This window comes from Spodoptera frugiperda, chromosome 2, assembly GCF_023101765.2.
Source record: "Spodoptera frugiperda isolate SF20-4 chromosome 2, AGI-APGP_CSIRO_Sfru_2.0, whole genome shotgun sequence".
Taxonomy (NCBI): Eukaryota; Metazoa; Arthropoda; class Insecta; order Lepidoptera; family Noctuidae; genus Spodoptera; species Spodoptera frugiperda.
Genome location: NC_064213.1, coordinates 6862637 through 6876695, shown reverse-complemented (window position 1 = coordinate 6876695; position 14059 = coordinate 6862637). Strand labels below are relative to the sequence as shown.

General features: G+C 36.1%; 2 protein-coding genes across 3 annotated transcripts; one reads left to right on the top strand and one right to left on the bottom strand.

The window, feature by feature from the left end:
* The first annotated feature begins 465 nt into the window (after nucleotides 1-465).
* On the top strand, nucleotides 466-4648 carry LOC118268818 (cytochrome P450 12b1, mitochondrial). Its single transcript, XM_035583496.2, has 9 exons — nucleotides 466-667; nucleotides 953-1071; nucleotides 1345-1481; nucleotides 1728-1840; nucleotides 1925-2041; nucleotides 2129-2407; nucleotides 2496-2655; nucleotides 2892-3104; nucleotides 3503-4648. The coding sequence occupies exons 1-9, from the start codon at nucleotides 600-602 to the stop codon at nucleotides 3827-3829; spliced, it is 1533 nt and encodes a 510-aa protein (XP_035439389.2). The 5' UTR covers nucleotides 466-599; the 3' UTR covers nucleotides 3830-4648.
* LOC118268819 (methyltransferase-like protein) lies at nucleotides 4277-6591 on the bottom strand. Of its 2 annotated transcripts, none has more exons than XM_035583497.2 (4): nucleotides 6371-6591; nucleotides 5977-6129; nucleotides 5339-5743; nucleotides 4277-4954 (listed from the first exon to the last, which is right to left on the bottom strand). In XM_035583497.2, exons 1-4 carry the CDS (start codon nucleotides 6454-6456, stop codon nucleotides 4642-4644), a joined length of 957 nt encoding a protein of 318 aa, XP_035439390.2. In that variant the 5' UTR covers nucleotides 6457-6591; the 3' UTR covers nucleotides 4277-4641. The 2 variants fall into 2 exon arrangements, with proteins under 2 accessions (XP_035439390.2, XP_050554907.1); XM_050698950.1 differs by having other exon boundaries at nucleotides 6214-6585.
* Between the last annotated feature and the right edge of the window lie 7468 nt (nucleotides 6592-14059).

The following is a 14059-nucleotide window of genomic DNA, read 5'->3' as shown; positions in this document are numbered from 1 at the left end:
TATCTAACTTTAAGACTAAACCTTTATTCACTTTCTGACGAAAATATAAATTATGATTATCGATACTCTCTAAGACTGATTCTTGTCCAACACTATTCAGTCAGTGTTGACAGGTCAAATAATCATTTCACTGCGTTCATTTTAAAAACTACAAAAATCTTTTTCATTCACTATCAAAAACTGTAAAGACATGATCAATGATGGCAAAACTACCCTCTTTTAGAAAACGGTTAGATATAACTAATATGCAGTATGTGTAATGAAAAATTTATTTAATATGTATATGAAGTATGTATAATAATTCTAGCATATTGGGCGATTATTGTAGTGATGCACTACTATAAAAAATCAGTTTAATATTGTGGCTGGAAATTAAAAGTACCCTAGCAGAAAGTACTGCTAACTGTAGTTATTGTTATTCCTATGCATTCATTTTATAGTTTCGTTCATATTAGACCAACTTATCTAACGAATCAAGGTCAGACTAATCAGTTTTCAGGGTCAATCCAAATTCTGTATGTAGTAGCTCTTCTATTTACATCGGGTGGGACAGTTTGTTATTCTGAGAATTTGGACGTAAATAATAGTATTTAACAATAATGATGAGAAATAAAGCTTTGAGTGAGTGTTGTACGTTGTTTTTCGTCAGATCCCATTCGTCCTTTCAGTAAGTATAAAAATAGCATCGTTTAATCATAATTTTGATATGAGTATCACGTTTGAAGTGTTTTTATTGCAATCTAATCACGTTTGCACGAGAGTATACTTTGCACAGTAATTGTGATAGTTATATTTCATTTATTTGATACATAATTTAAGATTAATACGAACAAAAAATATACATTGTCGTTTTAAGAATCGAACCCGAGACTTCTTGCTCAGCAATCGCACTTGTGATCACTTCGCCAATAGTGATGTATAAAACTATTCTTAAAAATGTATTTAATTATAGAAATGTTCGACGAAGTTATTCGGCGGCTCCGCCCGCCCAAGTAAAACCATATGAGTCGATACCAGGTCTTTCCTCGTTGCCGATTCTTGGTCCTATACATCATTTCTTACCTGTGATTGGTGAGTATTACGTATTTACTGTTAAAAATATAACAGACATGATTCTAATTATTTTATATGAATTTATGCACTTAGGTCATTTTAACGATTTTTTTTTATCGTGTTTTGTGCTGTGTGGTTAAATGTCCATTTTTTTTTTAATTAAATTATTAGGTATCATTTAACTCTTTACGACACCCCTTAGAAATACGGGAATAACATTTAGAAGGTTTTATAAGTTGTAGTTTTTTTTAAATTTTATAGTACCTAATGTTTCCTAATTGATATTTTCAGGAGAATTCGGACCAGGAGCAAATCTATTTGATATGGTATCTACTCTGCATGAAAAGTATGGGCCTATAGTAAAAATGCAGGGGGTGCTTGCTAGAGCCGACTTTGTTTTTTTGTACGAACCAGAACACATTGATCAGGTGGGCCCTATACCTATACAGAAAGATTAAGTTAAATATTTATACTAGACCATCAAATCCGGCAAACTCCGTTTCGTTTCGAAAATTTTCCCTGCTTTTCCCTTGAATTTTTACCTGAATTTTCTTTGCTGTAAATTTCACGGAACCGTGAAAATCGGTTAATAGCGGAGTCGTAGCGTCAGGAAGGAAACCGGACTTATTTTTATATTATAGACGTTCATAAATAACAAAAATCTGTTTTCGTAGGTTTACAGGAGTCAGGAGGCAAATCCATTGCGACCAGGGTTTCAAACTCTCGAGTATTACAGAGAAGTGATCAAGAAAGGTTCTCTGGATGGCATATACGGATTAACAACCGCGTAATTCACTAATATAAATTATAATTTCTTGTTTTTTTTTAATGAATATTGTATTTTTTTTTTATTAATGATTAAGTTTTGCAGACAAGGGGAAAAGTGGCGCGATTTCCGCACAAAGGTCAATCCACCTTTGTTAAAACTGAAATTGGTTAAAGTTTACGCCCCACCGCTTGAAGAGATTGCTCAAGATTTAGTGCAGAGGTAGGAAAAGAGTTGAAATAATGTATAAATAATATAATTAATTGCGTGTGTTGCATACCTTTACGAAATACATACTGTCTATTTTAGGATAAAGCGATACAAAGACGACACCCAATATCTGACGAAGAACTTTGACCTTGAAATGACCAAATGGTCATTAGAATCTGTGGCCTATGTGGCTTTGGGGTCGAGATTGGGGTGCCTCGGAGATGAAGTCACCAAGGACCATCCAGGATTTACACTGCTGCAGTGTAGCAAGGACATCATCGATTTAGCCTTCAAATTGGAATTTTTCCCCAGTTTGTGGAAATACATCGCCACACCTGCTTATAAAAAGATTATCAGCACATATGACAAGCAATGGGAGTAAGTAAAATACGTTTTTTAATCCCCTTTATTTTTTTTATTCTTTGGCAGGGTTTTAAGCACTGAAAATTGTTTCACTCACTTCCAGAATAAGTACGAAGTACATCAATGAAGCAAGGAAGCGAATTAACGAAAGAGGACATGACATTCCTGAAGAAGAGAAGGGTATAGTGGAAAAATTATTGGCCATTGACGAGAAGGTTGCCATCTTGATGGCTAATGAAATGCTGTTTGCTGGTATTGATACGGTAAGTCGAATTTTTCAAGAACCTTCCACGATTCCTTTTTAGACGTAGGGGCATCCGAGGATCCGGATAAGGTGTTGTGTAATATGGGGTCTTTATGGTAGTGCAAGACGGTGACTTGTGATAAAGGGCAAATGAAATCGCTAATTTTTGATTCTACATATAACCTTTTACACGTTTTTTTTCAATAATGTGTTCTGTCATAAGAACATTAGACCTAATTTACGCTTTGTTTCCAGGTCGCGTTTACAGCAATCAGTCTAATTTACAATTTAGCGACACATCCAGAAAAGCAACAGAGACTTCGTGAAGAAATTCGTTCACCTGACACACATAAACGTTATCTTCGAGCGTGTTTGAAGGAGGCCCTTAGAATGCGGCATGTCATCCCGGCCAATTTGAGGAGGACAGATAGAGATCACTTTGTGGCTGGTTATCATATTCCTCCTGGGGTAAGTCAAAGCCGTGTTATAATAAAGAAAACTTATAGAAAGAAACACCTCTATCTTAGACGGTAATTCTAAGATTGTTCTGCAAAATAGCTGGCAGTGGTTGGGTATGAAGAGTTTAAATCAAGTTCATCAGCTTACTATTGGAGAAGTTATGTTTAGCAATGAATGGATGGTCTGGACTTGCGGGCTACCTAGCGGGTTTACCAGGGCTCCGGCTCGAAGGGCAGGAATAGGAACGGGTTTGGTTTTTAGTCAGTAAGAGTCAGTCACTCACTCTCACCTCTCCCAAGGCGGGAGAAGTCATTGGATGATTTTCTCCCCTTAAAAAAGCATTGAATGGAAATAGAACTATGGTGAAAGTTCATGAGATAGATTACGAGCTATGACTTATTTTTCAGGTGGATGTAATAGCCCCAAATGAATACTTGTCGAGTTTGGAAAAATATTATCCGAGGGCCAAGGAGTTTCTTCCCGAGAGATGGTTGGCAGACAAATCTGATCCTATTTACTATGGGAATGCGCCTGCAATTGTGACATTACCATTCGGTTTCGGTATCCGAAGTTGTATTGGGCGCAGAATTGCCGAGTTAGAGGTTGAAACTCTAATGAAGAAGTTGTTTGATGAGTTCGAAGTAACTTGGGAAGGACCACCGATAAAAGTTGTGACAAAAATCAGTAATATGTTTGCTGAGCCTTATAACTTCAGATTTAAGAGCGTTAAATAATCTTTTACACTTTTTTAATACAATAATCAATAATGATAATCACTTTTTTATGTTATAATCCGGTAAACGATTCGACGGATCACTTGATGGTAAGCATTATGCCGCCGTCCATGGATGTCCAAAACACCAGAGGCTTTACAAGGGCGTTGGTTTCCGGTCTTATGGGGGTTAGGAATTTAAGGGTTGTTGGGGAATCAGGCATTGGGGTAATTGGGTGATTGGGCCTCGGGTAACGTCACTCACACAACGGGTAAGCGTTGTTTCACGTCGGTTTTCTGTGAGGCCGTGGTATTACTCCGGTCGGGCCGGCTCATTCGTGCCGAAGCATGGCTCTCCCACACTTGAATTATAATATCCGAATTATATATCTTAAAAAAAATTATTTTTGTACAGTTTCCAAAGTAATTAAAATTAAATGACAGTTTGATTTAAAAAAGGAATACAGCATTTGATTTTTTCTAACGATACCATGTTTAATAATAAAAGCATCTAGTCAAGCTGTTACATTCCTTGGAGCTAAGGTTGTTGTGCTTATATAAATTGTTTTGTATTTTTGAGATTTTATTGTTGATATAAGTAAGAATAAGATATATTAAAAAATATTCACTTACACTGTGTGCTTTAAGATTAATAGTATATTTAGATATATTGCTTGCAGTTTGTACTATTTTTATTCTAATTGACTTGCAAAATCACTGTACAAATTAGTGTTCAAACTTAATCGTTATTTCTGTAACATTTTGTAAAGTAGGTATTCTATTTAAGGCATATTATATTTTGTTATACTATACTCTTAATAAATGTTGTATCTGTTATAAAGGCTTTCTGTATTTCCCTTGTATCCATACTCTGTACATTTTTAGCATTTTTCCTCTATTTACTTGAAGTCTCCTGTCAATAAGATTTTGTTCTTCTTTAAACCCAGCATCTTGGAATAATTTCGTTATTTCTTCTTGTGTGAAGAAGTATACTCTAGTGTTGTCACCACGAGCATAGAAGTTGTCAGATATACATCTGCCCTTCTTGAAACGGAGCTGTGCCAAGTCATATCGACCATAATCACGGAATACCACCAAGCCTCCAGGCTTTAAATATTTATACATATTGTTGATAACAGTAGTCATTCTGAAAATAAAAGTGAAGATATTTTAGTAATACTTAGTAATTAACACATTTTCATAGATATCAAATAGGAAATAATAATATAAACAAATCAAATAATTGCTGATATTCATTACTAGTACTAGTGTAGCATTATGAAAAATTGGATCTTTGTTTATTAAACTGCACTTAGCACAACTCTACAAAATTAAATAGTAGTCACAGTGAAGATCGGAGCTGCAGACTACCTAGTGGGTTAACCAGGGCTCCAGTTTGAAAAGCAGGGCAGCGTTTTAGTCAGTAAGAGTCTGATGCTCCCTCTCGCCTCGTCTAAGGCGGGAGAAGTCATTGGATGATTTTCCCCCTCAAAAATAAAATGTTGTAGTGAAGATATTATTGTAAACTTACTTTGCAGGATCAATAGCAGACAAAACAAATATCAAAACTATGATATCAATAGAATTTTCTTCAAAAGGCACATTCCATTTCTCCAGTGTGGCGTCCAGAACAAACACATTGCACCTACTTGTCTCATACAACTCACTTTGTTGCATAATATCTATAGCTTTTGAAGAAAAATCGCAACCATAAATAAAGAGGTTTGGGTCGCGACTGTACTGTAGTATGGGAAATATGGTGTTGCCAACTCCACAACCTATTTCGAATATAAACCTCTTTGTGTCACTTTTTGTCTGTTCTGTTATTTGTGTGGTATTGTTTTCGCCATCAGGATATACTCTGACTGGAGCTGATGTGTTATCTGGAGCCAGTTCAGGGAACTCGGTGAATAACCAGTGGCGGTCCTTGAAGAACCTGTAAAATTAAAGTGTTTTTATTAGTTTTGATTATGTAAACTAGCATGGTTCTCAATTAGAATTAACTCATTATTATCATATGTTACGTTTGATGAAGCAACCAACTCATCTGGGTACTCTGTATTAAATAAAGCATCAACATCAACTTGATTTCAAAAAAAGAACTTACATAAAAATCATCTCAAAACTAAATATGTAGATAAGTGCTTTATAAAAGTTTCATATAAGTACCTGTTCTGATGTATATCATAAAAGGCATCCCAATGTTTATCAGCATCATCTTCTAATGACTTCAAGTGGTCTTCAGAAAATGTTATCTGGGAATTCTGTTCAACTTTTTCTTTTGCAACTTTCTCTTGTTCATCATCCCAGTCCACATTGTCCCTGTAACCAACCAAAGAGATTTTATTGTCAAATGATAATTAGAACTAGGCTGAATATACGTAGTGCTTGTGAGTCAATGAGTACCAGGCATTAAAAAGATAAATGTGCTTCGAATCATTCAAATATCGGCCACCGCCAGCAGGCTTTTTCCTAAATCTAGTTTTCTCCAATTCTGTTACATTTATACTCTTATCACATCGAGAGTTCTTACAAAATCTAACCAAACAAGTAAATACGGTACCACGCGTTATGTTTGAACACTTCGTCAGCATTTTCCAGATATCTGTTACCGAATTGTGGTCTTTTATCACTTTCAGAGTCTTCCATTTATGTGTAGTTTAATTTTTATTCATTAATTATACCCGAGGATGGTTTATTTATATTACTTTTTTATTATTAATAACAATAAACAGGAACATAACCTAAAGTCAACTCTTGCAGGTCACAGCTGGCTATGACAGTGACAGTTCTGTGTCAAAATTAAGACGTTTCGTTTATTGAATAGCATTTTTCAGGTTTGTCTGCAATTCTTTATACAAAACAAATAAAATGTAAGTATTAATCAAAACCCTCCATATACTACATATTTTACATTAAAGCCAGATTAAGAATAAGAAAATAAAGGTTTGTTGAGTCCACTCAACTTCAACAACAAGCAACGGTAAAATAACTTTACTATCCAGCAGATGGCAGCACTGACTCCTCATGAACTTTATAAAATTCACGACAGTGATAAATCGTAGAGCTCAGTTTTCTAACAAAGTTTGTTCGTTTAATGCTTAATTATTATTTAACTATGGTTATAATTATTAACACGCAATACGTTAATCACGGTTTTCGAAGACTTATAGTTTTATTTTTAGTAGTCAAATAGGTAGATATTCTCTCGCATAAAAGTTGATGAATATAATCGACAGTCAGATCATGAATATAAAACTTTAAAATAAGTACCTACGTAGTTCTTTAGACTTAAATATTAAGAACCTACTAATTTATTTAGCTGGGCAACTGAGACCAACATAGGTAAGTACTGAAAAAAGACAATATAAAATTAGGCAAAAAGCCGTATCATTGTCATCATCTTAATATAAACGCTTTATATATTTCATACCGTAGCACCTTGGACATTTACAGCGAAAGAAATAAAAGCGCGATGGTGAAAAAAATGGGGCGCATGAAATATCGTGTCCTCTAATTAACCCCATAGCCTCCCTTAGTTAAAGGGGATTACATCTCTAATGAAATTCTTTAAAGGAGCTTTATGGTGCTCGGAGAGTTACTCCTGTTCTGTAGGTATACTCACTATGTAAAACAAGTGGATTCCTGAACAAATATATGCAGTAGCAGTAGGTACTTACATAACGTAGGACTCTTTTTTAATACGTCGTATGTCGAGGTCCCTTGCCACTTGATCATTATTAATAAAAAAAATGTTCATACTAAGGTAATCTCTATGCATCGGTAATAAGATCTATTATGGAGTTTAAGTGTTGGAGAGCCATGCTTCGGCACGAAAGGGCTGACTCGACCGGAGTGATACAACGGCCTCAGAGAAAACCGACGTGAAACAACGCTTGCCTTATGTGAGTGACGTTATCGGAGGCCCAATTACCCCCAATCTTCTCAATGCCCGCTTCCCCAAAAACCCTTAAATTCCTAACCCCCAAAAGGCCGGCAACGCCTCTGGTGTTTAAAGTGTCCATGGGCGGCGGCGATTGCTTACCATGAGGTGATCCGTCTGCTCGCCTTATCACAAAACTTAACTAACAACTTAATTTCAAGTACCTACTTAAAGTATCAAGTAAATCAAGTAAAGACATGACACAGTAAATTGTTCTACCATAGAAATGTATCAGTTTAAGAATATCATAAATCAAAATCTAATGCAATGCTTTTTACTGCGAATTTATTATAATTACCATACTACGTACTAGATATAATGTTCTAAGAACTTCCAATTTTGTGTCGAATTCAAAGTTATTGCGTCGTAAAAGACGTTCTGATGCTGTTCTCTGATCAAAGTAAACACCATAAAAACGATTCCACGGGACATTAAAGACTTTCCACAAACGAAATAGCCGCACGTTCAAAATTTATATCTTTCTGTATAAAGAAACTTAGCGAAACTTAGGTTTAAGTAGTTGTTAGGATAGGTTACTCACTAGACGGGTTTGCAAGCTATTTTAAACGTCTTACAAAAATGTACAAGTGCGGTTAAATCACCACATTGTATTAAAACAAAGTCGCTTACCGCTTTGTCCCTATGTATGTTTAGATATTTGAAACTACGCAACGGATTTTGATATGGTTTTTTTAATAGAGTGATTCTAGAGGAGGATTCAATCGAAGCCGTGGGCAAAAGATAGTTTTAAAAAAATGTATTTTTAATGGTAATCAGTCAAATTGGTCAACAAAGGATCTTGATCTCGGTTTTGTTTCCTAGGTCTGTCATGTATTTAGTATCAATAACATTTTGACACACAAAGCAGTTGGATTTCTTGAAATAATGTTTAATCTTAATACGTAAAATTCTAAATTTTTCTTACGCTAAAAATATTATCCGTAAGTTAGACCAATAGAAAATTACTCATAGGTACTTAACCTCACGTCTATCTCCCATGGGGGTAGACAATGGAACGCCAATTACTACGAATCTTACATACTTCTTTCGCTTCATCATCAATTATCAGATTTAATCACACTTTAATAAATCAGAACTTAAAATAAGCACTAAGTATAAACTAAAAACCAATATGAGCATATACTACAAGGCTATAGTACTCGCAAAGAATGTGATAATCCTCTACTAACTCGTTTGCAAACTTTACGGAAAACGGTTCGCAGGCGGACTTTCCCGACCTGTTGATGAGAATTTTCGTTCATCGTTTTTCCTATTCCCGAACCAGCGTGTTGTACGGGAAAAATAATATCGTCGTTTTAACGATACACATTACGATGACTATGTGTAGCTGTAATCTAGTGTTTAGGTGTATTTTAGAGGCCTTTTTCTATTTGTTATAATGTTTTAGGTAGCTTAACTTTTGAGGGGATCTTTAAATACATGTGATAAAATTTCAGGTCTTTTTAAACGTGGTTCATAACGTCCACACTAGGATTTTTTCTATGTCGTGGTGGAATTTACAAACATACAATTGCACGTACATATGACATTCAGTCTCTATGGATCACACAAATAGTTGTTCCGTGCGGGAATCGTACCCGCGACACGTTGCATGGCAGCCAGTTGCTTACACTCCTAGTCCAAGGCGGTAGAAGTCATTGGACGATTTTCCTCCCTCAAAAAGGTATGTATTTTAAACATTTGTTATGGAAGGATACTTCTAATTATTTATAGACTACAAGACTAATTGAAACTTAATCAAATAGTGAGATAGCCTTGGCCTATTTTGCTGGAGTTTCACGACCCAGATCTGCGTTATTTTTTTAATATTTTTACCTCCATCATTAATATGCTGTTAAAATTCCCCGAAGCAATATTCAGTGGTTTAGAATACCTAGATATTTCAAGTAGCTACATCATTGGTACTCCCACTTTGAGTAAGTACTTAATGTAAGGTTAATGTGGGTGTACCTAAGTACTAGGTAAGTAAACTTCTGCCTACTCCCTTATTACTAAATGTTATTGAAATGGTATTCCACAAATTGGATACCTTATGTTTAGTAATTATTAATTTCTGTTTTAAGAAACACTACGTGATGCTAGCCCAAACGTAGATCACATCATCCCACAAGATGTGATCACATAATCTCAATTATGAATATACGTATACTTTGCCCGACCCGGGAATCGAAACTGAGACTCCTTACCGGGCAAGTCGTGACCACAGTCACCAGTCGCGGCACTTGCAACCAACGAGGTAGTATACAAATATGCAGATTTAGATCAAATATTGCAACAAATATGTAGTTTTCTTGACTGGACACCACCTTTCTCACTAAAGCATTTAATTTTACAATCATCTTCATAATTCGTATCAACGATATCATATGCGTTATCTTCCATAAATCCACTCTTCCATTTCTTTAAAAATTTGATTGTAATCGATTAATATCCAAATCGAGAACGTTAACTAATAATGCAGGAACCTCTATACAACTGTCGTACTAAGTACTCACTTAGTATTGTAGGTTTGTATGTTCGAACACATGACTACACATCGAGCTATACAACCAGTATAAACTGACCTTCCAATGTGGGGAAAGATCACACAAAGCGAGGCCATGATAAACTGGTTGTATGCATGTGTAGTTGTGTATGTAGACGGGAGACACTTCCCAAATCGACTGCATAACTTGGATGAAGTTACTTACGTTTGCGAGAGAGACATGAGACATACATACAGTTTAGTTCGCAGACTTGCATCCAGAATTTGTGTTGCAACTTGAATGTTTCACTTGCGAAGGTACACAAGTGTTATTTAGTGTACAGCTAGTTATTTTCGTAGCGTGCCAGCTGACAGCTTAACTATAAGGATTATTAATAGAAGCCATTAGAAGTAGCTGACCTTTGGTCGTAGTTTGGAAAGTTTTCAGTTCATTATTGAGTTGGGATTTATGTTTTGAATTGCAGAAATAATAGAGATGGTAGACTAATGACGAATGAGGTTTAATTCCTGGATGAGGTAGTGGCTCCACGCGACTGTCGCCGTGTCGTGGGTAGCGGAATGCTGCTCATAAGTATGAGTCTCTCTCTTTTTTTGAGGGTTGAAAATCATCCAATGACTTCTCCCGCCTTGGCCGAGGCGAGAGGGAGTGTCAGATTGTTACTGACTAAAACTACCCCTTTGCTACTCCTGCTTTTCGATCCTGAACTCCGGTACACCCGCTAGGTAGACCGCAGCTCTGCAATATGAGCCTCTAGCATGGCTTGAAACTAGTCGAGTTCTTCGTCAAATAGTTACGTGAGTAAGCCGAAAAACATAATAATTAATTTAGTATGTCTCACGAAAGTTATAATATAAACAAGTCCATGTGTGCAAGTATTTACACACGTAGATATAATATCTAATATACGAGTATTACTAAATAGAAACAGAGTATTCGCTACTTAATAATTCATCTCACATCTTGTTTAACTGACAATTCTCCGAAGCAATTATTTCCTTCAAGTTTCTCTTCTTTTAAACTCTTGTTTTTGTCATACAGATTTCACTGTAACTGCAATTTATTTACAAAATTACTCGAGCACTTTTTTCTAAGAAGCACAACGTCACGCCTTTTATCCCCGAAGGGGTAGGCAGAGATGCATCTGCACATTACGGCAGGTAATGCCACTGTACAATGTACACCCATGTAATAGGGGGTGAGCCTGTGGCGACACATTGACAAGTAACAAGTGACAGATGACAGAAGTCGCACATAGACTATCGACGAGCAAATCAACGGATGACGTCACAAACATCCTGCATCGCACATATGAAGTTTACATGCGAATTAAGACGGATAGAAAATCCCAACGAACAACAGTTGGGCAGAAAGCCCGCCAGGCTGATCACCTCGCATGGTCGGAGGATCCTCCTTTTCTTAGGGAACTTTACTCTCTGTTCCCTAAAAGCCCATTGCCATATACCGGACACAATTCCAAACTTCGCACTACTACTGAGAAATTTTCGAAAAATCGAAAAAAAGCCCAGTATATATACTTATGCCCGACCCGGGAATCGGACCCCTTGTCCGGCAGTCGCACTTGCGACCACTGGACCAACGATGCAGTCTAGTTTTTTCTAAGAACTCTTTGCACAATGCCATTTAACCATTGTGGCCACCAAGTCTTGAAATCTCACTTGACCTGATTACACGTATTATGATATAAGATATTATGTAGGGCTTGAAACTTTTCCACTATTTATGTGTATGTAGACGTGGGTGGCATATTACTGTGAAGAGTTATACGCCTCGGGGGCGTGGAAGCGTGGCCCATCAAGCACTTTACGTTAATCCTGCTCCAAGGTCCAAGTCCTGAAGTTTCGATACCACAGTTCACAGTTTTAGTACCTATTGTTCCTTATTCGACATGTCTGGTTTCAATATACTTTATGCACTCGTTGCAATTAAAATTTGCACGACTTACCTCACGTTGAATTGGTAATTTTAATTAGGTCAATTTACTTTTGATACTGCCTCGTTGGTCGAGTGGTCGCAATTGCGACTAGGGGTCTCGGGTTCGATTCCTACTGCGGGGCATTTTTCGGTTTTTCGAGATTTTTTTAGTAATAGCATGGGGTCTGGAATTGTGTCCGGTATATGGCAATAGGCTCACCCTCTATTACATGGGACTTATAAAACAATTGGTGAAAGGTGGTACATTGTACAGTGGTATTTCGTGCCGTAATGTCATGCCTACCCTTCGAGGATAAAAGGCGTGACGTTGCAAAAAACTTTTGATAGTGAGTTCAGTACTTTTCCAAAAGCCTACTTGACCAACATTTATCTTCTACACGTACTAACAAATTTTTATGTTACTAAAATTCAAAATCTTCCTTAAAAGGTACTTATTTAGGTCGTGTTTTCTTAAATGTAGTTGGACAATCAGCATTAAAAGCTTATCTACTTAATAAAAAGGTCACATAAACATATTGGAGGCAGACTTTTACATTAAAGTGACTAATAGGTCGTAAAAGTAGGAGTCCATCACATTTATGCCAAACGCAGCGTGTGTTTCTGCCAAAAGAAAATGTTTGGCACTTAATTGCAACTCTACTTGACCTTTCTAATCATTTTATTATTGTAGGGGTTTTCTGTAACAAGTCTCTTATTATATGAAATGTTATTTATTTATTTAAACACATGGAAAACTAACAGCTCTATAATTTGATTAAAGAATCTGGTATAATGTGACAAGAAGCCAGTTATGGATTTTCACAATAAAATTGTAGTAGAAAATATAAAAAGATTCCAACAGAACTATACACTTTTAAAGTTACTAATATAAATCAACTATAGGTAGCCCACAACGTTGCGCAAATTAATACGTTATATAGGGACTATATAGGTATTATGAATTCAAGAATTAATATGGTATAAACCATGATATAGATAGATATAATAAAGAATTTCTGTGATCCATAATACGTACAACTTATTACGTAATGTTAAGTATGTGTATGCAGTGATTTTATTTCGAAATTCCTCCGATTCCAAAGTGTCTCGGTTTTTTTATTAACTTTTATTAATTACTTCCACTTAATAAGTACGACCTAAGTGATAAGAGCAAATAAGGGGTAAGTAATTAGTAGAGTAGAAGAGGTTCAATTACGGAGACATATCTTGTGTTCTCCTTTTTTATAGGGCCACCTGGGCGATCTATCTAGAGTCTTAACTCAATTGCATTAAGTCTCAAAGTTCATTGTGCAAGTAAACACGACATTTGCGAAAGAATTTCAATAATACACCCTTACACAATTATAAATTCTTTCTATAATCTGTATATTCAATCGCGTCTGCCTTGGGGCGCATTCGCGATGCCTCCGGGTCTCTGCACAAGTATTTATTGCTACCCTTTATATAGGGAGTCTACTGAAATATATTTGCAGATGCCTGATTCCATGTTATGTGCGATACATCCTTCGAAGGTATTCAAACATACGGGTGTATTTGGTTTAGTTTACTGACTTTACAGCTGTTTTTCTTGCTTACATTGTAAAGTGTTTATTTATGTTAGAACTTTTGTTTTGGTTATTATTGCAATTGGTGGGCGTAGTTGATATTTAGAGCATAAAACATACCGGCCGAATTGAGAACCTCCTCTTTTTCGGGAAGTCGGTTAAAAAGTGCATGTAGAGTTTTTTTGTACTAGAACTCTGTACGTAATTTCATTAAAATCGGTTCAGTCGTTTCGGCGGTTTGAGCGTGACAACGCAATTAATAAGTAGGATACGATTAATTATTTCTCAAATCAAATTGTGTGATC